At 36.7% G+C, this 27,514-nt stretch overlaps 1 protein-coding gene across 1 annotated transcript in view; it reads left to right on the top strand.

The window, feature by feature from the left end:
- Nucleotides 1-800: 800 nt before the first annotated feature.
- The window catches only part of LOC149843967 (Polyketide cyclase / dehydrase and lipid transport protein), a 44,853-nt gene continuing 18,139 nt past the window's right edge, over nucleotides 801-27,514 (top strand). Inside the window, exon 1 of the mRNA XM_090000201.1 lies at nucleotides 801-1,410. Within this exon, the coding sequence (XP_089856327.1) occupies nucleotides 919-1,410 (492 nt within the window). The 5' untranslated portion in view covers nucleotides 801-918. The remainder of the gene's footprint in view (nucleotides 1,411-27,514) is intronic.

Here is a 27,514-nt window from a genome sequence, read left to right as displayed (position 1 = left end):
CACAAATCTTGCGAGATTTATCACTATGCTCATCTTAAGGGTTTTACCAACGGGAGGTCAGTTCTGGGGTATGGGTTTTTTCCCTTGGACTATAAAAAAAAATGCATACCGGTTCATTTGATGGCTCGATTTTTTTTTTTTGACTCAGACCCCAAGTGGGTTCGCGGCCAGATCAAATTAGTAAACTTCAACCATTTACGAGTGTAAAAGAACAGATCAAGTTCACGAACTCCAACTTTCCCACTGGTGCAAAAGCAGATCAGGTTCACGAACTACCAACATTTTCACGAACAGAGATTTTCTTGGCACGGGAAAATCTCACGATAAATTAAAAAAGAAATTGTTTCTTGGGATAGTCCGGGAAGAATATGTGGCATAATATTTACAAATACAAACCAAAAGGGGCTCCGCGTGGTCGGTAGGAGTTGTCAGTGCACGTCTCCTTATGGTGGGACGTTGTAGGCTCAAACCCCAGTGGTATATTGAATAATAACTGGTGGGGTCTGCCTAGCCTCAGATTAACTTTAAAAAAATAAATAAATTACAAATACAAGAAGATTTTGCAAAAAAAGTACGAGGTGTTATAAATAACATAAATTAAAGTGTTAATATCGGGTTAACATCACGATAAAATCACAACATTTTGAAAAAATTTGAAATTATTGAAAATACGCCCGAAAATCAACCGTCACCCAAACAGGACCTAAGCAAAAACAAAGGGTGCTTTCGTCAGAAAAAAAGTGGATGAGCATTTTGGTCATTCAGCAGAGGGAAGCGATGATCGCCTCCGCCGCGCCCTCTTCGCCAATCCCTTCCCCTCACGAAATGACTAAAATGCCCTTGCGCGCCATCCTCTTCAAAATCTCCGGAGGAAGGCCGCCGACTTAGCCTATAAATTCGCCGCCGGAGGCCGCAAAAATGGCGGGCGCCGTCGCCGTCTCTCCGATCCTCCAGGCGCCCCTCCCTCCTCGCAGAGAGCACCGCAGGAATGACGGAAATTTCCCTCCCTTCCTCCAATTTTCCATATCCTCCACTCCACCCCAACCGTTTCCCCTCCACCGTCGCCACCGCCGATCCGCCGGAGCCCCCTTCTCTTCCTCCGGAAGAACCCCAATTTCCTCTTCTTCCAATCCCGCTTCGGTCGGTCTTGTCGCCGGAGAAGCGGATGAAGAAGAAGAGACGTCCGTTTCGCCTGACGGAGCGGTTCCGGCCGAGGGCGGCGGCTTCTACATAAAGATCGAGAAGCCCGGCGGGAACCGCCGGAGAATCCGCGCCAGGATCTGCGTTGCGGCGAGGCTCGAGGCCGTCTGGAACGTCTTGACTGACTACGAGCGGCTCGTGGACTTCGTCCCCGGGCTGGCCGTCTGCCGGGTGATCGAGAGGAGCGGCAGATGCGTTAAGCTGTTTCAGGTTCTAGTTCTTATCTTCTTTTGAGTTTGTTCTGGAATCGATTCCGTGTTTTTCTTCTCTATGTAGTTTGTAGTAATCTTGATTCGATCCGTGATTGTTCTGTTTAGCTGTTTCAGAAGGATCTTGTGTTTCAATTTCAACGGAATTTGGAAAATTAGTTGAGTTTTTGGCTCAATCGGATAGATCGAACTTGACATTTACCAAGAAACGACTGAATTTTACGTTAATGAATCGAGTTGATGTGGATTGATGAACACTTAACGCGGTTTGCTCCAAACATCATATTATATATGCTGAATTATAATTTTTTTTTCTCTCTTGTATCTTGCTAAGAGTGAATTTTCCTTTTAATTGTGTGTATAGGATGCTATATTTTCAAGTTGCTGCAATGGATTACCAATGTTTCATCATAGATCATATTGTATAGAATCACTACCGGACGATTTTTCAATGCGAAATATCAAAACATGCCTCTCTTGGCATCTGCGCTTACTGCTCTACGCCTCAGTGCGAGCGGGTTGTGTAAAAGACTTAAAAGAGGGAACTGTTTGTGAGTGTATTTAGTGTGACACTTGATTTTTAGTTTGAGGTTATAATTAGTTCATTGCTATGTCTCCAATGGTTGTGTTTTACGGGAAAATTCTCCAAAATTGTGAATTGGAATCCAATAAAAGAGGGTGTGATGCTTACCCAATGTTTTTCCTAGTGCATATGTCTGTTATTAACGCTTTTGCATAATAAGCGGATTCATATTCTGTAGAATATCAGCTAATAAATCTATAGTGGTCATGTGTGTTGTAGCTCAACGCCTATCTGTCTAAGCTAAAATGCGAAGGAACCTCCTGTTTATGACGTGCATTATGAAGGGCTTGATGGGTTAGTATAAGGAATGAACCAGTTAATGTGTAGAAGATGGCAACATTGGGAGAGTTGATGACTAACTTAATGGTGATTGCCTATTAAAAAGCATAGGAATGGGAAAACTAATCACTTTAGGATGGTTTTGATTAAGGCAATAAAGGGCAAGGTGCCTGATTCTGAAGCAGCCACGGAGCAATGTCTGGCAACTTGTGCTCATTTTCTGATAGTTCATGTAAATGTAACACTTGTACACTGAGGGCACGGTGTGTGCATCTCATCAAATGGTGTGTTTTGGTTACTTAACAAACTTATCTTGGCCATACTTTTGCATGGTTGTCAGCAAAGTAACATGCTTACATATTTGCAATGTCTTGTTTAACCACGTGCAAACATTAAAAGTTGAACATTTAGAAAGTTTGGTGGATGCAAGTGTCGGACAAGTATCTCAGACTGTGTGTAACGAATACCTGCCTAAGACGAGTGCAGATCAGACACCTGAAATTGGAACCAACTGTTCATTCTCAATAAATAATTGTTTGAACAAGCTGCTGCTGTTCAATGACAAGAGCATGTCGAGTTCTTATGAAGATTGCCAAAACAAAGTGGGAACTGAATGGAAGAGACAAGGATAGCATCCTACTTTTCATTAAGAAAGAATGACTGCAAATTTCTACATTATTCGATAATTGCGACAAGTAAAAGTCGGGTTTACAAAACTAAAGCTTTGTCATTATCTATTGGAGTGCAATAAAAGTGAACAATAAAACACTGATAGTCTGATACTGAAGATAATAAAATTGTTATATCGCCTAGTATCCTAACAAGATGCTCAAGATATGCAGGGGCTGCATCTTGTGAAGTGTTCTTCAATACTAATATATGCAATTCTCCATAAGATTCAAAATTTGTTGGGATGGATATGGAGCCATCTACAATATATGATAACTCTTTCAACTAGGAGTAGATATTACTGAACCCAGGAAACATTAGCAATTGACCATGGTGCATCACAGGCCTAATCAGCATTCTGAGAATTTAACACCTAATAGCAATAACAACAATGAAGAGCAAGGATGCAACCAAGAGGTCATTAATATGACCGTTGGGGCTCCCAACGACTGGAAGGGAGCCCCTATGTGGTCCCTCTCTCTACCTTTTTCTCCTCTATAAAAAGAGAGCTCTCCCTCTTACATTGTATGGGCTTTTCACCCACTTCTCTTCTTTAATAATATTTGTTTTTGCTGTTTTGGCTCTTTACCCCTTAGTGGGTTACGTATGCACTTTAAGTGCTTGTGTTCTTGGCTCCTCATTTAAAGAGTGCTTTGCATTGTTGGGCTTCCGCTAGTTTCATTACAACTTTCCCTTGTATTATTGTATGTCTTGACACCTCAAGCTCCTTTGCTTTTTCAATAAAGAGATATATTTTTATGCCTTTGTGCATGTGTGCGCTACTTTTATGCCTTTGTGCATAATTATTTAAGTGTTCTTTGGGTGCCTTTGTGCACATCTCTTGGGAGGAATTAGTGCTTGTATGCATATTGTCTCTTTGAAGACATTTTTACATGGTATCAGAACGAGGTTATTATAGAAGTGAATAGTGTGTCACTTCATTTCATCATGCGCCTCGAAAGTCATGCACTTATCTCTCTCTTGGATTTCGACATGAGGACCTCTTTCCATTTGTATCAAGAAATATACGTCATCAAGTAAGCTCCAAGAAATCCATTTAGTGGTAAAAAATTCTTCTCTTCATTTTTTTCTTCTTTTCTCAATGGGGGAAAAGGATTCACACTTTTCTCTTGGGTTCAAATTAAATGGCTCAAATTATCATGTTTGGGCCGAAAATATGGAGCCTCATATCAAGGAGAAAGGGCTTCGGGGATATGTCCAAGGTTCAATACCAAAACTGGAACCAAAGATTACTTTGGTAGAAAGAGGAGAAATAAAAATTCTTGAATTTGAAGAAAGAGATAAAGCTTTTGAAGACTATTCCAAGAAGCATCAGGAATGAGAGAGGAGAAATTTTAAAATCTTATCATGGATTTTCTCATCCGTTGAGACAAAAATCAATGCCAATATCATAAAATTCAAAAAAGCTTCTCAAGCATGACAATATCTTGAAAAAATGTATACTTCAAGAGATTTATCTCACAAGTATTATCTTCAAAAAAGGGCTTTGACCCTACAACAAAATGAAATGACTATTAGAGAATATTTTGCGAAATTGTCATTCATTTGGGATGAACTTGCCATGCTTGAACCCAAATGCAGTGGTGAAGCTATTGAGCTTAGGTATAAGCAATTGGAGGAGGATCGATTTTTCAATTTTCTAAATAGGCTTAGACCCAAATTTGAACAAATACGATCCTCCTTTCTTTCCTCCTTTACTTCTCCTTCTCTTGAGGATGTTATTACCAAACTAAGTGGGGAAGAAACTCATATGAGTATAAGCAAAAACAATCCGTGTCCTTGCTACATCCTCAAACCAAGAAGAAAATGATGGTGTAAATGCCGTTTCAAGACCGGGGAACAATTTGAGAACCTACAAACCTCCCCACTTCAAAAATCAAATTCAAGGAGGTAAAAGAGACTATAGCAAGATTGTGTGCCACTTTTGTAAGGAACCGGGACACATCAAACCAATTTGCCCAAAATGGAACAAGTTGCTAGCTATGACTACCACATCTTAATCCCCAAAAGAAGAAAGTTTATCATCTTCAAATGGAGCTCTTTCTTTACATTAAATTGTGAAAGCACTTCAACCACTTCTCAAGGGGCAATTTTCGGAGCGGCCATGTCCACCTTCTCTCATCCCGGTAAGACTTCTTGCCTTTTGGATTCGGGTGCCTCTTTTCACGTGTCCCTAATTATTTATTTTTTTTCCGAATATTTAAAAAGTTTCTCTCCAACTTTTGTTTCAACTGCGGATGACACTTTTCTTGAAATCAAAGGAATTAGAAATTTTGAAGAACAAGGTTTTTATATCCCTAAAATTAGATTTATACCAAAATTAAACTTAAATTTGCTTTCAGTCTCTCAACTCTCGGACCATGGATGTGATATAAAATTCTCATCTAATAAATGTTGGATACATGATCGCCCATCCGGGAAGTTGATTGGGGAAGACTCTAGGAAGGGAGATCTATACTATGTGGACTTTCTTCGTATTCTAAAGAATCCTTTTTGTAATGTTGTGCAACATAAAGACATTAATATATGACACAAAAGACTTGGGCATCCCAATGTCACCAAAATTTCTTATTTACCTTTTGCCAAACATCTATGTAAGAATAATTTCACTTGTAATGATAGCACTCTTGGAAAAATGAGAAGTTTGCCTTTTTATCAAAGATCTATGTTTACTACAAAACCATTTGAACTTGTTCATTTGGATGTTTGGGGATCAACACCCGTTATCTCAAAAAGAGGGTTTGCAACTTTGCATATTATTCTAGATATTCTTGGATATACTTTCTCAAACATAAACATGAGGTTTTCTCAACTTTTAAAACCTATCATATGATGATTAAAAATCAATTTAACAAAAATTTAAAAATTTTTAGAACTAATTCCGGAGGAGAATATCTCTCAAATGAATTTAAGAGTTATCTTGAAAAACATGGGATAATCCATCAAAAATCATGTCCCCAAACCCTTCAACAAAATGGTTTGGCCGAAAGAAAACATCGACACATCATTGAGACATCTAGGACCTTACTTATTTATCAAAACATTCCAAAAAGATTTTGGGCGAAAGTGGCTCTTGCGTTCGTCTATCTCATCAATCGTCTTCCATCCAAAAATTTAAATAAGGTTTCACCATTTGAAATTTTGTATAAAAGAGACCCTGATTATAGTAGGTTAAGAATTTTTGGGTGCAAGTATTTTGTTCTTACAGATAAGAATGATAAACTTTCACCAAAGGCCATTCCATGTGCCTTTCTTGGATACTCCGAAACTCAAAAAGGGTTTCGATGTTATGATATTGAAAACGATAAATTATATGTGTCTAGAAATGTTAGTTTTTTAGAAAATGTTAGTGGATTTGAAAAACGTGAAACTCATGAGGAAAATGTAGATTACTCTTTCCTATTCGATCTATTATCTAGAGATGATGACATTAGTGATGATGAGTCCACACAAAATGATCTTAACAATGATGAAATAGAAGAAAATAACAACTTTCCTCAAGAGATTGATGATAGAACATACAAGGAGCCGATCACCTATACACATAGAGACAAAAATAGTTTTAGAAGTGCTATAGAAAAATATAGTGAGCCTAATAAAACAACTACATTATGTAATGAAAGTTCGCAAAGAATAGAGAGAAATAGGAAACCTCCTTCTAGGTTCATATCCTATGACTCCTCTCCCAAACATAGAGCCTGTCTTAGTGCCATTCACTCGTACATAGATTTGAAGAAGCCAAAAAGAGTGACGAATTGATAGAGGCTATGGAAAATGAACTTAGAGCTCTTAGAAAGGCTAAGACAGGAGAATTTGAAGATCTTCCCAAAGGTAAGAAAACTATAAGGTATAGATGGGTTTTTAAGGTAAAAACCAAGAGTGATGGGACTCTTGAGCAATATAAAGCTCGTCTAGTTGCTAAGGGTTATGGTCAAAAATATGTGATAGACTACGATGAAAAACTTGCTCCTGTTGCACGAATGGTTACAGTTAGGTGTCTTATTACCATTGCGTCAATTAAAAAGTGAGACATATACCAAATGGATGTTAAAAATGTCTTTTTAAATGGGGATTTAAATGAAGAAGTTTACGTAGATGCTCCTCCTGGAATGAATTGTCCTAAAGGAAAAGTTCTTCGCTTACGAAAAGCGCTCTATTGTTTAAAACAAGCTCCCAAGGCTTGGTATGACCGTTTTAACAATTTAATGACAGAAAATAGATTTATCTCATGCTATACTGACACTACCCTGTTTGTGAAGAAATCTAATATAGAAATTGTAATATTGCTATTATATGTTGATGATAATTACAGGTGATGATGTCAAGGGAATAAAAAGAATTAAGCATGCATTGACAGAAAAATTTGAGATGTCAGACTTGGTTTCTGACATATTTTTTAGGCATTGAAGCTGCCTTTTCTCATAGAGGATATTTTCTATCCCAAACTAAACTTGCTTGTAAGGTTATTGATAGGTCAGGTATTATTGATGACAAAGTTTGTGAAACCCCAGAGATAGTTGGATCAAAGATGAAAATTGATGATGTGATTTCCTTGGATAATCCCACTCCCTACAGACAGCTGGTTGGATCCTTGATGTATCTTAGCATTACCAGGCACGATATATCTCATGCAGTTCATATCACTAGACAATTTCAACATGTCCCTACATCGGTGCATATGAATGCCATTCTTCGCATCATCAGATATATAAAAGGGACTATAAATAAGGGAGTCTTTCTTTCTTCATCTTCTAAATTAAATTTAATTGCATATACTAACTCTGATTGGGGAGGTGACCCCAATAACTGTCACTCTACTACTGGTTTCTGTATTTTTTTAGGAGAATCATTGGTCTCTTGGAGATGCAAGAAACAACAAAAGGTGTATCTATCCTCTACTGAAGCTGAGTATCGAGCCATGACGTCTACAACCATGAAAATAGTATGGATTCGACGCTTACTAGAAGATATGTGAGTTCACATTCAAGAACCAACAAAGTTGTGTTGTGATAACAAGAGTGCGATATACATTGCCAAGAACCACACCTTTCATGAGCGCACGAAGCATATCGAGATGGACTGCCACTATGTTAGAGAAGAATACCTGAAGAAGGTCATCGATCTCCCGTATGTGACATCCGAGTATCAACTGTCTGACTTCTTCACTAAGGCGCTATGCTCTCCTAGATTTAATTTTCTTCTTGGCAAACTTGCGGTCATCACACCGGAAGTTTGAGGGGGTGTTAAAATGTATCTTTATTGTATATATATCTATATATATATAGATATAGAAATACATATACATATATATCATTACATATATGCATACGTATCTCTATGTATATATACATAGATATATATATCATTTACCTTTTTGTAATACTCGATAAGGGGTAATTTTGTCTTTTCTCATTTTACACATATTTCAATAGAAATATGTTTGTACATTTTTATTTTCTTTTTACTTTTTTCATTTTTTATTTTTTGTACTTTGTACCTACCTTGGAGGGCCCAATATAGTCGTTGGGCCCCTCCAACCGTCACAATTGTGACCGTTGGAGGGGCTCTAACGACTACATTGGAGCCCCTGCAAGGTCTCCTTTAGTGGGTTATAAATAGGGGACTTCCCCTTGTATTATCGTATGGCTTGACACCTCAAGCTCCTTTTCTTTTTCAATAAAGAAATATATTTTTATGCCTTTGTGCATGTGTGTGCTATTTTTATGCCTTTGTGCATAATTATTTAAGTGTTCTTTGGGTGCCTTTGTGCACATCTCTTGTGAGGAATTAGTGCTTGAATGCATATTGTCTCTTTGAAGACATTTTTACAATAATACCATTGACATAATACAAAAATAAAATGAAATAAGCACAAGATATATACGCCATTGTATACACGATCACTAAAGTTCTCTAGTAAAATAAGCACAAACATATGTATGCCAGTATACACAAAAACCTTAGGCTGTGTTTGAATGTCTCAGTTCTCAATTCAGAGGGATTGCATTTGTGATCCTCAGGAGGCCCCTTCTGGTTGGGCCAAAGAACTGAGGATCCCTGAAATGTGCATCTCAGGTCTCTATAAGTGAGGATCTATGGTTATTTGAGTGCCTCGGATCTGGATGTGTGTCTCGTGCTATATCAGCAGTTAACCTGCATGCAATAGGTTTATGTGTTGGGTTGACTTTCAATTTATGATCCTAGTGCACCAAAAGTCAATGGCAAACACATGCTGCTTCATAATTAGAAAATAAGATTCCTGTATTTATTGTTTGACCTCTCAAACCTTCTCTTAAACTGTTTGTGAAAATGTTCTGTTTACTGTGAGGCATGGAGTTTCTTGTACCTATTACACTGTCAATATGTAATTACATCATGAGTAACCATGTTAATAAACAACAAGTATTTACTAAGCTCTAAGCTCATGATAAACCCATTCATGTTTGTACTTTAACGAAAGCTATCCAATGAGGCTTGAGATATCTGCTTCAAAATGTCTTCAAAATGTATGTCTTCTTCATCTCTTTAATTTGAAGTTTATTTTAACTATATGATTGACATATAGGCACCCTTGATGTGTATCAAACTAGAAAGAAGCAACACAAGAGAGAAGAAGATAGAGCAATGAAGAAGAAAACTTCATTAACTAAAAGAATGTCCTTACTCCACTAAAAGACTAATGTTTAACTCTACAACTAAGGAAAGTTTACAAGAATACCCAAATAATGATATATACATAGAGAGAGGTAGCACCAAAAGAAGGTAAAAACAATATTTCTCAACTCCCCCTCAAACTTGAGATAATGCGTAGAATCCCCAAAATCAGTATCACAATAGGTTGTGAGCTCACAAGAGGTGGAGGACGAGAAGAACATCCCATACTGCATAGTGCCTCTGACATACCTGATTATCCTCAGTACAACAACAAGATGCACTGACCTTGGCGCACTCATAAATTGATTAACTGTGTGTACAATATAAGAAATGTTTGGTCTGGTTATGGTTAGGTATATCAAACTTCCAACCAATTGCTTGTATATAACAATATCATCTAGTTCTTCTCCATATAATGCCCTTAATTTCACACTAGTTTTCATACGAAAATTCACTCTCTTTGTATCATCATCAAGTCTTTCTTTTGAAACTAATTCAGTAGCATATTTGTGCCGAGCCAAATAGATTCCTCGTCTTGAATATGCCACCTCAAGACCTAAGAAGTGCTTCCCCAGATCCTTCATCTTAAACACTCTAGCCAACTTTCTTTTCTGTGTCTTCAATCTTTTGTACATCATCCCTTGTAACAATCATATCATATACATATAAAAGAAGTATACATTTTCCTCGGCTTGAGGATGACACAAACAATGTTGGATCATAATGACTTTGCTCAAAACCTAAGTCACACGGACTCGGCTATAAGGTCGACGCACCCGCGTCGACACCCCGCGACACGGGTGCGGCTTCAGACACGGGGCGGACACGGTCAACCAAGTGTCAGACTCGGTCAACGCACCGAGGCTGAGTCCATTCACATTTTGGACTCGGTCAACTTTGATCGTGTCTATTTTTGTCTATTTTTAGGGCAAAAGACGTATAAAAACTAAAAAAAAATCATCTTTTTATATATATTTTTTAATATATATATATATATATAGCCGAGTCTTATTATTGTTATATATATATAGCCGTGTCCCCCAATGGGCACAACTTTGACCGAGTCTTATTATTGTTATATATATATATATTTTTAAAAATATATATACATATATATAGCCGTATCCCCGTGTCCAAATTTTTTGAAATTGCTCCGCATCCGTGTCACACCCGTACCCGCACCCGCACCCACACCCGCACCCGCACCCGCACCCATGTGACATAGCTCAAAACACAATGATTTTATCACCAAACTAAATTTCTCGAACTAGGCTCTTGGAGCTTGTTTAAGACCGTGTAATGCTCTCCTTTAACTTGCACATTCTTCCTTCAGGATCAGAAAATCCTTGTGGAAGCTCCATCTAAACTTCTTCTTCTAGGTCCCAATTTAAGAAATAATTCTTCACATTTAACTGCTACAAACTCCAAGACTTAAGGCTTGCCACTGCAAGCAAGGTTTTGATGGATGCCATGTGTGCCATAAGAGCAAAGTATATTCAAAATCTATGCCATTACTGTTGACTGTATCCAACTCCGCCTATGTATAACTGTTTAGTTATACACTTCCGGTCCCAAGCCCGGATAAAGGAGGAGGGTTGCGGTAGGCATGTGACAGCCAGCATAAAAACTTAGTCATACCCTATGAATATGAACCAATATGAGAATTTCGTTGGGGCGTTCCCTACTGAGCGACGCGCTGTACTCTATAGGCCCGGAGGCAGTGATAAATGGGCAAGGGTTGCTAGGTCGTCGCCCGGAAGCGACGCGTCACACCGGCGCCCGGGTGTGGTGTCAAATAGGCAAGGGTTCCCTCACTTTGTTGGACGGGTGGGGGTAAAGAAGTTAGTCCAAGACCATAACATTAGGTTAGCCACTTGGAACATAGGGTCTTTAACTGGTAAGTTGGTAGAGTTAGTAGATGTTATGTGTAGGAGAAAGATTGATATTTTATGTCTACAAGAGACCAAATGGGTAGGTGAGAAAGCAAAAGTGATAGAACCTTGGGGATATAAGATTTGGTATACATGAATAAATAGGAATAGGAATGGAGTAGGGATTGTTATGAGTCGTGAGTTTATAGATAATGTAGTTGAGGTCCGTAGGAAGGGTGATAGGATTTTACTTATTAAATTAGTATTAGGTACGTATATTATTAATATTATTAGTGTTTATGCACCTCAAGTAGGTTTAGATGATTCCATTAAGCGTCAATTTTGGGAAGATTTAGATGGAGTAGTACAAGGGATATCTTATGGAGAAAGGCTTTTCATCGGCAGTGACCTTAATGGGCATGTAGGCATTAGTAGGGATGGATTTGAGAGTATCCATGGAGGTTATGGTATAGGAGAAAGAAACGAAAGTGGAGAAAGGATTTTAGATTTTGGTTTGTCCTATGATATGATCTTAGCAAACACTTGGTTTAGGAAGAGGGAGTCTCATCTAGTAACATTTTAAAGTGGGGTTAATACGAGCCAAATAGATTTTTTCCTACTTAGAAAGAGAGATAGGGGTTGTTGCATCGATTGTAAGGTTATACCGGGAGAAAGTATAGCTACACAACATAGAGTCTTAATTTTAGATCTTAGAATTAAACGATGCCGCAAAAGGGATAGACATATGATAAATCTTAGAATTAAGTGGTGGGCACTGAAAGGAGCTAAACAGGGAATGTTTGTAGAGCAGGTAGTTAAGGAAGTTGATTGGTGTCTCGAGGAGGATTCAGAATCAATGTGGAATAAGATAGCGGGTGGCATGAGAAAGGTGGCTAAGGAGGTATTAGGTGAGTCTAAAGGCAGTGCACCGCTAGGTAAGGATACATCGTGGTGGAACGAGTGTTAAAATGTAAAACTGTACATATATGTATATATAATAATATTATATTATTATATATATATATATAAATACATTTTTCATTTCTTTTTTTTCTGTAATTTTTTTCCTTTATTTTTATTTTTTGTCTTTATGTCATCTAGTTCAGTTTGAACTAGAATGACTATTGCTAGTCAAGTCCTGTCCAGACTTGACTAGCAATAGAGCTGTTGGACTGACACATTCCAACAGCTCTAAATAGAGCTGTTGGACTGTGCCCAACAGCTCTATTGAGTCCTCTTTCAGCTGTGTATATAAAGGGGTGCAACCCCTCTTGTATTTTACTCCAATGCTTCTTAAGCAATTGGTTTTTCATATCAATAAAGAATACATTTTTATTTTTATTTTGTTTCCAGTTATACCCTTTTTAAGGGTTATGCTTTAGTGTCATTCTTGACACTTGCTCTTGTTAATCTAAGCTCGTGTTTCGAAAATCCCCATTTCATTTCATGGTATCAGAGCCGCGGAAGTACTAAATCTTGAGAAAAAGCTGCCTCGGTTTCCGTGCCCATTTGCAAAAGTGTTCGCCACTTGAAGAGAAGTGTTTTATCACTTCATTGGAGAAGATTTCACATCTTGTTGTATTGTTTTTTTTTCTTTCTTTTTCATTTTCCTTCTTGTTTCTCTTCTATCCCTATTCTTTCTCTCCTTGTAATCGATGGATGACAATGATAAAGTCACCATCATGCCTATGAAACTAAGCGATACGAACTATGTAACATGGGCTTCAATCATGAAGCACCATATATGGGGAAAAGGCTTATGGGGGATTGTGGATGGTTCCGATTCGGAACCTAAGCTATCTCTTACTAAAAAGGAGGGAGATAAAGAGGTCCCTCTATCGAAAGAAGAGAAAATCAAGGCTATTGCCTCATACGAGAAGAAATGGAGAATATCTCATGCGAAGATAATGTCATGGCTTATCAATAGCGTTGACATTAAAAAATGCTCAAGTCTTGCCAAATTTGATCATGCCGATAAGGCATGGGAATACCTTAAGAATATGTATTCCCTTAAAGATATTGCACACGTGTGCAACCTCCAAGAAAAAGTTCGAATGATGACACAAGGAGACAAAACTATTCGTGAATATTACAATGGGTTGTCCGAACTTTGGGAAGAACTTTCCCTTTTAGAACCAAAGTGGCATTGTGCCGAAGACATCGAGCTTCGTCAGAAACAACTCGATGCCGAACTTTTTTACCAGTTTATCACTGGATTAAGGCCGAAATTTGAAACCACTAAATCGGCCCTACTTCACCGGGGAAAAATTCCTTTTATTGTTGAAACTATTGAAGAGTTAACAATGGAAGAAAATCGTCTCCGGAAAGGTTCTTTAAAAATTGAAGATGATTCCGTTTTAGCTGTGTCTAGACCAGGGAATCATGTTCGATCATATAGGCCTCCTCACTTTAACCGACAAAATGGTGACTATGATAAGAATAAAGTTATTTGTCATCACTGTCATGAACCGGGACACTATAGGCCACAATGTCCCAAACTTAAGGAGCTGAGAGAAAAAAAAGCTGCAATTGCTGGATCGGAGCCTAAAGATCAGGATGCACCAGTTTCCCTGGCCCAACTAATGGAGATTCTTCAGCCTCTTATCAAAGGTGCCTCTTCCTCATCTGAAGCTTCAACCGGCGTAGCAGCCTCATCTTTTTCTGATCTAGGTAAAATTTCTTGGCTTCTTGACTCTGGTGCATCTTTTCATATGACCCCAAATAATCAAAGTCTATCCAAATGTGTTAAAAATAAAACAAGTGTGTCAAAGGTCTTTACTGCTGATGGGACTTCTCTTGAAATAGAAGGAATAGGACATTTTGAAAAAATTTATAAAACAATTTTTTTTTTATTCCAGAAATTAGACATGTTCCCAAATTAAATTTAAATCTTTTATCTGTATCTCAAATTTCTGATTATGGGTGTAATATTTCTTTTTCTTCTCATGGTTGTTGGGTACAGGATCGCCAGTCAGGCAAGCTGATTGGGGAAGGCCATAGAGAAGGAGGACTCTATTACATGGATTTTTTGGAAATGCCGAAAAAAGCTTTTTGTTATAATATTCAAAAAATAGAGTTGGAATTGTGGCATAAGAGACTTGGTCACCCACATATAGCCAAAATCCAACATTTTCCAAATCTAGGGAAATTTTGTAACTCTGAATCATTTGATTGTAAAGATTGTATTCTCGGCAAAATGAAAAGATTACCATTTCAGAACAGAACCTTTTTATCTTCAAGACCACTTGAATTAATACACTCGGATGTTTGGGGTCCTGCACCAGTAATTTCTAAAAGAGGATTTGTTTACTATGTTATTTTTGTCGATGATTTCTCCCGACATATGTGGATGTACTTTCTCAAACATAAGTCTGAAGTATTTTCATACTTTCAAACTTTTCATAATATGGTTAAAAACAAGTTTCAAAATGATATTACTATTTTTCGCACAGATTCAGGGGGAGAGTTCTTATCCACAGATTTTCAAAATTATCTTAAATTGCATGGCATCACACATCAAAGATCTTGTCCTTATACACCTCAACAAAATGGACTGGCAGAACGAAAACATCGCCATATTATAGAAACCACTAGGACTTTATTAATAGCAAATCAAGTCCCGAAAGACTTTTGGGCAGAAGCTGCCTTAACTGCCACATATCTCATTAATAGGATGCCATCTTCTTCGTTACAAAATATCACTCCCATTGAAAAACTTATGAACATTTCTCCAGACTACTCTAGACTAAGAATATTTGGGTGCAAATGTTTCATATTTACTGACAAAAATGATAAACTTTCCCCTCGTGCGATTCCCTGTGCCTTTTTAGGATATGCTGAAAACCAGAAAGGTTATAGATGTTTTGACTTCAAAAATAATAAACTATATGTGTCTAGAAATGTTTCATTTCTTGAAAAGGAAAGCTTCTTTGATTTTAGAAAATTAAAAGACGTCACTGAGTACTCATTTTTGCTAGATCTAACATCAACATCTAATGAATATGACCTTGACTGTAACTTTGATGATGATCAAAGAATTATTGATCTTAATGTTGAAAATGAAGAAGTTCATAGAGATACTAGTATTCAATATTCCAGGCGACAAGAGTCTAATCCTCCATGTGCACTTGAGAAATATTCTAACATTCCAACTAGACAATCAATCCGAATCTCGAGGCCTCCAGGAAAGTTTGTATCATACGAGTCTTTCTCACCCACATATAGGGCAGTTATTGCATTAATTCACACATATGAAGAACCATCCACATATTTTCAAGCAAAAAATGATATCAAATGGATAGAAGCCATGAAAGCTGAATTAGATGCACTTGAAAAGGCTTCTACATGGAATATTCAAGATCTTCCTCCAGGGAAGAAAACTATAGGATGTCGATGGGTTTATAAAATTAAAACCAAGAGTGATGGTACTCTTAAAAGATATAAAGCCCGTTTAGTAGCCAAAGGTTATGCCCAAGAATATGGGATTGATTATGAAGAAACCTTTGCTCCGGTGGCTCGTATGACTACTGTCCGAACCTTAATTGCCTTAGATTCTATCAAAAAATGGTCTATTTTTCAAATGGATGTCAAAAATGCTTTTTTAAATGGAAAGCTAGTTGAAGAAGTATATATGGAACCCCCTCCTGGTCTAAGTATTCCTAAGGGTAAAGTCCTTCGCTTAGAAAAAGCTCTTTATGGACTTAAACAAGCACCAAAAGCTTGGTATGATAGGTTTAGTCGTGTTATGATTGATATTGGTTTTCAATTCTGTTTAACTGACACTGCTTTGTTTATTAAGAATTCTGATGCAAGGATCATTGTGCTTCTTCTCTATGTGGATGATATGATCATCACCGGAAGCGATAAACAGGGAGTTGAAACAATCAAAACACTTCTTAAATCTCATTTTGAAATGACTGATTTGGGCTTGTTGAGATATTTTTTAGGCATTGAAGTTGCTTATTCTCCTAGAGGATATTTATTATCTCAGACTAAATTTGCTTTTGATATTGTTTTCAGGTCTGGTATTACTGATGATAAGAAAGTCGACACTCCAGAAGTTGTTAATGTTAAAATGAAGATTGATGATGGAGAACTTCTTGCAGACCCTACTCCTTACAGACAGTTTGTCGGGGCACTTTCCTATCTATCCATTACCAGACCAGATATAGCACATGCTGTTCATACAGCAAGTCAATTTCAACATGCTCCTACTTCTGTTCATATGGGAGCAGTCATGCGTATTATCAGATACATCAAGTCCTCTCTTTCACGAGGACTTTTCTTATCTTCCTCCTCTTCTCTTGATTTAATTGCATATACTGATGCTGATTGGGGAGGTGATCCCAATAACAGACACTCAACCACTGGCTTTTGTGTCTTTTTAGGGGAATCATTAATCTCGTGGAGGTGTAAAAAGCAGCAGAAGGTATCTCTCTCATCCACCGAAGCTGAATACAGAGCCATGGCAACCACGACCATGGAAGTAGTTTGGCTCCGACGACTGCTTGCTGACATGGGAGTTGAAGCAACAAAGGCTTCACAAATGTGTTGTGACAACAAAAGTGCGATCTACATTGCCAGTAACAGAACATTCCACGAACGCACCAAACACATCGAAATGGATTGTCACTACGTCAGAGAGGAATATCTACACGGGATAATTGATCTGCCATATGTCACTTCAGAATATCAGTTAACAAACTTCTTTACAAAGCCTCTCGCTGCTCCCCGATTTCACTTTCTCTTAGACAAACTTTCGCTCATTGTACCGTAAGTTTGAGGGGGAGTGTTAAAATGTAAAACTGTACATATATGTATATATAATAATATTATATTATTATATATATATATATAAATACATTTTTCATTTCTTTTTTTTCTGTAATTTTTTTCCTTTATTTTTATTTTTTGTCTTTATGTCATCTAGTTCAGTTTGAACTAGAATGACTATTGCTAGTCAAGTCCTGTCCAGACTTGACTAGCAATAGAACTGTTGGACTGACACATTCCAACAGCTCTAAATAGAGCTGTTGGACTGTGCCCAACAGCTCTATTGAGTCCTCTTTCAGCTGTGTATATAAAGGGGTGCAGCCCCTCTTGTATTTTACTCCAATGCTTCTTAAGCAATTGGTTTTTCATATCAATAAAGAATACATTTTTATTTTTATTTTGTTTCCAGTTATACCCTTTTTAAGGGTTATGCTTTAGTGTCATTCTTGACACTTGCTCTTGTTAATCTAAGCTCGTGTTTCGAAAATCCTCATTTCATTTCAACGAGGATGTCAAATTAGCTATTAAGGTTAAAAGAGAGTGTTATAGAAATCTAAGTAAGAGTCGTGATAATGAGAATTTGGAGAAGTATATGATAGCAAAGAAAGAAGCTAAAAAAGTAGTTCGGAACGCGAGGGATAAGGTATATAAGGAGGTTTATGATAAGTTGGATACCAAAGAGGGCGAGAAGGATATTTATAGGCTTGCAAAGATGAGAGATAGGAAATCGAGGGATCTGGGTATGGTTAGATGTATCAAAGATGAAACGCAAAGGGTTTTAGTCAAAGATGAGGAGATTAAGGAGAGATGGAAAGATTATTTTGATAAGCTATTTAATGAAAGGCATGCTCAGGATCTTGGAGACTTGTCCATTCCTTTTCATGAGATGAATCGTGACTTCATGCGCAAGATTCAAAAGAAAGAAATTGCAGAGGCTTTGAAGAAAATGAAATCAAGAAGTGCAGTTGGCCCAGATGGTATACCTATCGAGGCTTGGAAATGCTTGGGAGAGAAAGGTTTAGAATGGTTGACAAATCTTTTTAACAAGATTTAGCGGACAAATAAGATGCCTAATGAGTGGAGGAAGAGTACTTTGGTGCCTCTATATAAGAATAAAGGTGATATACAAGATTGCACAAACTATCGTGGTATAAAACTCATGAGTCATACTATGAAACTTTGGGAGAGGGTGATTGAGTCTAGGTTGAGGAAGGTTGTCATGATATCGGAGAATCAATTTGGTTTTATGCCTGGAAGATCAACTATGGAAGCTATACATCTTCTTAGACAACTTATTGAGAGAAATAGAGAGAGGAACAAAGATTTGCTTATGGTTTTTATTGATTTGGAGAAAGCATACGATAGAGTACCTAAGGACGTTCTCTGGTGGACAATGATGAAGAAAGGCGTTTCTCTTAAGTACATTAGTATAATTAAAGATATGTATGAAGGAGTAGTAACCAATGTCCACACTTGTGGAGGGGTAACAACCATTTTTCCTATAACGGTTGGGTTACATCAAGGATCTGCTTTAAGCCCTTTCCTATTTGCTATAGTGATGGATGAGCTTACGAGATCAATTCAAGAAAATGTGCCGTGGTGTATGTTGTTTGCTGATGATATTGTTTTGATTGATGAGTCTAGAGCTGGGGTTAATGCTAAGTTAGAATTATGGAGACAGACATTGGAAGCAAGAGGTTTTAAGTTGAGTAAGAGTAAGACAGAATACATGGAATGTCGGTTTAGTAAGCAACGAAGTAGTGCTGGGAGTGTAGTGAAGCTTGGTGAGCAAGAAATACCGGTGGATGATTGTTTCAAATATTTGGGATCCATCATTCAAAAGTATGGAGAAATTGATGGAGATGTAAATCATAGGATAAAGGTTGGGTGGATGAAATGGAAAAGTGCAACTGGAGTGTTGTGCGATCGTAGAATGCCATTGCGGTTGAAGGGAAAGTTTTATAGGACGACTATTAGACCCGCTTTACTATATGGTACGGAATGTTGGGCTGCCAAGAGACATCATATTCAAAAAATGAGTGTAGCTGAGATGCGTATGCTGAGATGGATGTGTGGAAATACAATAAAAGATAAGATTCAGAACGAGGAGATACGTAAGAAGGTAGGCGTTGCACCCATTGAAAATAAGATGAGAGAGAATCGTTTACGGTGGTTTGGACATATTCGGCGAAGGCCTAATGATGCTCCAGTTAGAAGGATGGAGAAATGGGAAAATATATTAGTTAAAAGAGGTCGGGGTAGGCCTAGGAAGACATGGATGGAGGTGATAGGAAAGGATATGAATGCTTTGAACCTCACCGAGGACATGGCATTGGTTAGAAATGATTGGAGGAGAAGGATTCATGTGGAAGACCCAAAATGATTTTCTTTTTTGGTTCATATCGCCGACCCCAATTGTTTTGGGATGAAGGCGTAGTTGTTGTACTGTTGACTGTATCCCTTGGCTAACAATCTGATTTTATATCTTTCAAGAGACCCATCTGCCTTAGTCTTAATTTTGTAAACCCACTTTCATCTTACTACATTCTTTCTAGGTGGTAGTTTCACAAACTCCCAATTTTGCATTCCTTCCAAAGCACTCAACTCTTAGGTTCAATATAGGAATGAATTAGGGCTAGGAATGCACAATGTTTTGGAGACTTATATGAAACAAAACGAGTGGGAGGAAGTGAGATACGAGAACTATGACGTACCTAGAGAGTAGGAGGAGAGGTGGCTTGAATTGCATCGACAAAATCAGTTAGAAGGGAATTAGAATTGACCTCTAAGGGTTCAATCTCTTCTTGCTCCACCCTTTTTAAAAATGATATAGTCACAATTCCTTGTCTCCTTGTATAGCTCAAATCTATCAAACGACACTCTAGCATCACTCTGAGTGTTCGTAACCTCAAATTTCCTTTCTCTTTCAAGATAAGACATAATAAAGGATATATCTTGCTTATTTTTTGTTTCACTCCTATACTGCTCAAAATAAGGTACATGTTTTAAGAGCTCTACATGCCTGAAAATCCAAATTTTTTATTAACAGGATCATAGCATTTGTAGCCTTTTTGGCCTTCTGCAAACTCCAAGAAATAACATTTCACAATACGAGGAGATAATTTATCTCTATATCTCCCAGGCAGTGATACAAAGCATATAATGTTAAAATGTATTATGTATATGCCATTTGTATTTATTTGTGTTTTGTATATATATATATAGTTTACTATGTATGTAAACTGAAATACCCATCAAGGGTATTTCAATCATTTTATGTTGTAATAAGAGTCTGTCCACTAGGGGCTGACGAGTTTTCTATTTTCAGTTTTTTTTTGTTTTTTTTTTCTTTTGATTCTGACAGCTGACAGTTGACAACTGACAACTGCAACTAACAGCTGACAACTGATTGGGAGCTAGTCCAACTAGCTGTTGGACCAGCCCCAACGACTAAAAATCTAGCTCTTAGGGCTGGCCCAAGAGCTAGTTGGGCCAGCCCATTTATGCATGGGAGTGCGTATATAAAAGCACTTCCTCTCTTGTATTATCTATGCTTATATAGGCACTCCCTCTCTTGTATTATCTATGCTTGTTGTAAAGCATATTGCAATAAATATTTTATTATTTTACTTGTGCTCTTGCTCTCTTTTGAGAGTTTGTGTGTTGGCCCTTAGTGGCTCTTTGTATTTGGCACATTAGAGGCTTGTGTTTTTGTGTGTGTGCACCTTTGTAGTCACTTTGTGGCATCGTATTTACGCACTTGTTGTTTCATTACATGGTATCAGAGCCTTTGGTGCTCTTGGGTAAAAGCTTGAACAGGAGATTCGTGGGATTGGTAGAGCATTGGTTCGTTGCCTTGAGAAGCGTGACATCAAACTTCTTCAACACTTTTTCCTTGTTTTCTTCTCTTTTTCTTTTTTCTCATTCTTATCTCGATTCTTTTCTCCACTGTGGCCGATAAAAAAATTGTAACGGTTGTTCCCATCAAATTTGATGAGAAAAACTTCAACATATTTGTCGCGGCGGTGAAAAGAATCCTCATGGGTAAAGATTTGAGGCATTTTGTTGATGGATCAACATTGAAACCACAACCAATTCTTACAAAATTGGTTATTGAAGCCGATGGTGGATCCAAAGAAGAAAGCCTTAAGGAGATTGAAAAAGAAAAGACTGATTAATTACAAAAAAACCTATAAAGAGTGGGAAGAAGGCCATGCCATGGTTCTTTTCCTCTTTATAGATAGTATGCATGAGGAGCCTTGCTTCAACATTTTTGAATTTGAAAGCGCCGATAAGGCTTGGGAATATGTTAGACAAACATATACCCAAAAAGATGTGGCACACAAATGGGATCTCAAAGATAAGGTATATAATTGCAAACAGGGTGATAAGACCGTGAGAGAATACTATAGTACCCTCAAGAGACTTTGACATCAATTGGCTAAACTTGAGCCTATATGGGTGACACCAAAAGATGCTCAAGAATGGAAGAAATACAAGCATAAAGAATAATTGTTTCAATTTTTTAGAAGACTTAGACCCAAATTTGAACAAGTTCAAATCAATATTATTCATAGGAAAACTCCTCTTCCCTTACATGAAGTCTTTGCTCAAGTATGCATGGAGGAAACAAGACTTAAATCTATGTTCGAATCTAAGGAGACAAAGGATAATGTGTTGGCAGTCTCAAGACCGGTTGCCAATACAAATGTTCATAAACCACCCCATTTTTCAAAGCCTTACAATGGGAAGCCTGGATATGATGATAAAAAAAAACTATTTTAACTTGTCATAATTGTGAAAAACCTTATGATATTAGGTCATTTTGCCCCAAGTTCAAAGGAAGAGAAGACAAAAAAGTGACATCCATGGGAGCATCTCACGAAGAAAGAGGTGAAACCAATGAAGATTCTAAATCTATTGGAACCATGTTCTCTCAAATCATGAAGGCCCTTCATCCATTAATAAAAAATTCTTCTCTATCCGATGTTGCGGTCTCTACATCTTTTCCTCTTGGTAAGGTTTTTGGATTCTGGAGCCTCATTTTATATGACTACATTTCTCTTTACTTTCCAAATATTGCACTAATTCAACAAATTTTTTTTTTACCACTGATGGATCATCTTTTAGCATAAAAAGCATTTAAAATTTTGAAAACACTTCGAAATTCTCTATTCCAAAAGTTAGACTTGTCCTAAATCTAAATTTAAATCTTTTGTCTGTTTCACAAATTACCGACCATGGGTGTAGTGTCTTCTTTTCATCCAAAAAGTGTTTTGTGCTGGATCTCTAGTCCGGAAAGCAGATTAGAGAAGGCTATAGAAGAGACCTTTACTACATGGATCATCTTCTTTTTTCAAAAGCAATTTTTGTTATAATGTTCAAAATGTAAATTTAGCTTTATGGCACCAAAGATTGGGACAACCTAGTTTGTCAAAATTATCTCATGTACCTCATTTAAGCAAATTTTGTAATAAATTTTTTTATTTTGAGGATTGTATTCTTGGCAAAATGAAGGCTCCCTCATTTCTAAAAAGAACCTTCTTTTCTTCTAAATCATTTAAATTAGTGCACTTGGATGTATTGGGACCTTCTCCCATTTTATCTAAAGATGATTTTTCTTATTATGTTATATTTGTTGACGACTATACAAGATACTCATGGATATACTTTCTTAGTCCAAAAATGAGGTTTTTGAGAACTTTAAAAAATGTAATAACTTTATCAAAAACCAATTTCAGAACAAAATTTCTATCTTCTGCTCTGACTCTTGAGGATAATTTATGTCAAATGATTTCAAAACTTATTTTGAAAATATGAAATTATTCATCAAAGATCATGTGCCTATACTCCTCAACAAAACATATTAGTTGAGAGAAAACATAGGCACACAATTGAAATTACTAGAACTCTTTTAATTGAAAAAGATGTTCCAAAACTTTTTTGGGTTGAAGCGTGTTTAACGACTGTATACCTCATCAACCGATTCCCGTCATCTAAGCTTCAAAACATCTTTTCTTATGAAAAACTTTTCAAAGTTTCTCCTGATTATCTTAGATTAAGACTTTTTGGATGCAAGTGTTTTGTTCTCACTGACAAAAATGATAAATTCTCTTCCAAAGCCATACTGGATGCTATCTTTGGATATGGAAAAACTCCAAAAGGCTTTAGATGTTTTGATTTAAAAAATAACAAACTATATATATCCAAGAATGTTCACTTTCTAGAAAATAAAAGTTTTTTTCAAAGTGTGCCTTAGAAAAACTCTGAGTATTCTTTTTTGCTCGAATTATTGCCTCATTATAAGGGTAATTCTTAGTAGGAGAATGATAGAGAAAAAGAGCCTTAATCAAATTAAGATGGTGAAAATGTTGAAACTAGAGAACATCGTATAATTCAATATAGGTTGTACATGGGTGTATAAAGTTAAAACTAAGAGTGATGGAACCTTAGAAACAAACAAGGTCTGGTTAGTTGCTAAAAGGTATGTATAAGAATACGTAATAGATTATGATGAGACATTTGCACCAGTAGCAAGGATGACTTTAATTAAGACCCTTATTGTTGTTTCTGCTATTAAAAATTGACCTATATATCAAATGAATGTTAAAAATGCATTTTTAAATGGAGATTTAAAACAAGAGGTTTATATAGTTTCATCTTCTAGATATGAAGTCTTCTCTTGTAAGGTACTTCGATTGAGAAAAACTCTTTATGGTTATGAAGACAAACAAGGAGTAAAGGATATTAAATGTATCCTAAAAAATATTTTGAAATGACTGATCTTGGATTTCTCAGATTTTCTATTGGAATTGAGGTTGCTTACTCTCATAGAGGATACTTGCTTTCTCAAACCGAGTTTGCTAATGATATTATTGACTGGTCTTTCATTACTGTCTACTGATAATTACTAATGAAAAGATAGTGGACACACTTGAAGTTATTAATGTTAAGATGAGAATTGATGATGAGATACCTCTGGATGATCCTACTCTGTATTGCCAAATGATTGGAGCCTTGAGTTATTTAACTATTACTAGGCCTGATATTGTGCATGAGTTCATACTCCTAGCCAATTCCAACATTCTCCCACCATATGAGTGTTGTGATGAGAAATGTTAGATATCTACAAACCTCTACCTCTAGATGACTTTTGTTATCCTCCACTTTCTCTTTTGAGTTGATTGCTTATTCTAATTCAGTTTGGGGAGGAGGTCCAAATGATTGACGCTCAACTATTGGTTTTTGTGTTTTTTAGGTGATTCTTTAGTGTCGTGGAAACAAAAACAACAAAAAGTATCATTGTCATCCACTGAGGCCGAGTACTCTGCAATAGCTACTACAACATCAGAGATCATTTGGTCGCAAAGATTACTTAAAGACATGAGCGTTCATCTTTAGACACTCTTCAGACTATATTGTGATAACAAGAGTGCAATATACATAGCCGACAACCATACATTTAATGAAAGAACCAAACATATAGAAATGGATTGCCATTATATTCGTAAAGAATTTCTGAGGCAGATCATCACCCTACCTAATGTTACTTCCGAGTATCAATTAGCAGACTTCTTCACCAATGCGCTTTTGTCACTGCGATTTTCTTTTCTTTTTGACAAACTTTTAGTGATCATACCGTAAGTTTGAGGGAGGGGTACTAAAATGTATTGTGTATATGCCATTTGTATTAATTTGTGTATATATATATATATAAACTGGAATACTCATCAAGGGTATTTCAGTCATTTGTATTCTAGCAGTGACAACTGCAACTAACAGCTGATAGTTGCAGCTGCAACTGACAACTGATTGGGGGCTGGTCCAACTAGCTCTTGGGCGGCCAACCCCTTTATGCATGGGAGTGCTCTTGTATTATCTATGCTTGTTGTAAAGCATATTGCAATAAATCTTTTATGATTTTACTTGTGCTCTTGCTCTCTTTTGAGAGTTTGTGTGTCTTTAGTGGCTCTTTGTATTTGGCCTATTAGAGGCTTGTATTCTTGTGTGTGTGCACCTTTGTAGCTACTTTGCGCCATTGTATTTGCGCACTTGTTCATTATATGAATACAACCAAAGATCTTCAACATATTATAATTGGGCTCTACACCCTACAATTTTTGATAAGGTGATATACCTTTTAATACTTTAGATTGCATACGATTAATTTGATAAATTACCACACAGGTAGCATCCACCCAATGAATTTTAGATACATGACGGGTAAACATGAGTGCTCTGATGGTTTCAACGATACATTTATTCTTTCTTTCTGCTGCACCATTTTGCTTTGACATACATGGGAATAATTTTTTATGAATAATATCTTTCTCCTACAAGTTCTCAAACATGCAACAAACATAATACCCCCTGAATTTGAGCAGAATATTTTAATTCTAGAAGAGAATTGAGTTTCAATCATCACACAAAATTTTATGAAAATCTCAAAGAGTTCATTTCTATTTTTCATTCTAAGTGTATCTTATACAATTGTCAATAAAAGTAACAAAATAAGATCCTCTCTTAGACAACACTGGTGAAAGTCCTCAAACATCAGAACACAAGATCAAAGGCTCTAACTGACTCTACTATCCTAGACCCAAAAGCTTGAGCATGACTTTTTGCCAAGTTTCAACTTTCACATTCTTTGACATGTTTAGAGTCTTAGACACACTTTGGATTCTTTAAAACTGCTAGAGGACAAAAGATACTGAAGCTGAGAACTGAAAATGTGACCAAACCGACGATGCCGTAGAATGAAATAATCTAAAACTACTGCTTTTAGATTGACTTCTGATCATTCTGCAAGTTCATATCCAGCCAATCTAGGTAGTAGAGGTCTCCCTTAAGGCTAATCCCAATCCGCTTCCCTGATAGTTTATCTTGCACGATACAATCAAGTGGAGAAATGGTAACATTACAATTAGGCTTGATTAGTTGTCCAATAGAAATGAGACTCATAGCAAGTGAAGCAACATGACAAACTTGAGAAACATTCAATTTTCTCCCGAGACATGATATATGAGTAACAAATCTAATCTTAAAAATAAGTCTAGAGGAACCATCTACAATAAGAATAGAACCACTACAAGGGAAACAATTGACTAAAATTGATTCATGAGAAGTCATATGACATGAGGCTCCTAAATCTATTAGTTGATCAGTAGAACTATCAAGGATACTTGAAAAGGCTGTACCAGAGAAAAAGGAGTAGAAGAATGAGAAACAATGACTGATTGAGACAAGAACTGTTGGATCTCTTGTTGGATTCACTCGAGTGCTGGAGTTTGACCACCTGATAATGTATCTGAAGTGCTACTCAGTAGGTGAGGATGGCTGTGTAAAAGATCCTTGCAAAGTTTTCAAAGATCCTTGCCAATCAAGTTTTCAAATAACTTGATACTTCAAATACTCAAGACATATGATAGCATAAAATAACATTTAAATGCTTTACACCACAAAAGAAGAAAAGTGCAACAAATGCACTGTTTTTATAAATGTAAGGAGACAAAACCCCTCTCTATATTACACTACATTACAATGGGCTCACAGCCGTTATTTATAAGCCTAGCAACTCTTAAAAGAGTCATTGGGCTATTCCCAACGACTCTAATTAGAGCCGTTGGGAATCAGCCCAACGACTCTTTTTTTTAAACTGTGTACAACAGTCAGTGGTTGACTGTTGTACACTGTACACAGTCAGCTGCTGACTGTGTACAGAAATAGTACATAAAAAATTAAAAAGAAAAGTTAAAAAAATAAGAAAAATTAAAAAGGAAGAATTACAATCATATTTAGAAAAATGAATATGCGTAAAATATAGAAATGACTAAAATACCGCTATAGCTAATTCAAGAAATATATATATTTTATATATATAAGTAAATGGATACATGTACATATATATGAAATATATATGTATATGTATATGTATCTTCTTTTATACATATAAAAAATATATAGAAAATACATTGTCTTATGGATTACAATTTAATACCCCCCTCAAACTTATGGCATAATGACATAAAGTTTGCCAAGAAGGAAGTTGAATCGTGGAGAGCACAATGATTTGGTGAAGTAATCTACCAACTGATATTCTGAAGTTACATATGGAAGATCTATGACTCCTTTCAGATATGTTTCTCGGACATAGTGGCAGTCTATCTCGATGTGTTTGGTCCACTCATGAAATGTGTGGTTTTTGGCAATATAAATTGCACTCTTGTTATCACAGCATAGCTTGGTGGGCCCTTCTA

Source organism: Nuphar pumila, chromosome 3, assembly GCF_984573655.1.
Source record: "Nuphar pumila chromosome 3, dmNupPumi1.hap1.1, whole genome shotgun sequence".
Taxonomy (NCBI): Eukaryota; Viridiplantae; Streptophyta; class Magnoliopsida; order Nymphaeales; family Nymphaeaceae; genus Nuphar; species Nuphar pumila.
The sequence above is the reverse complement of the archived record's forward strand: the minus strand, read 5'-3'. Positions and strand labels throughout refer to the sequence as shown.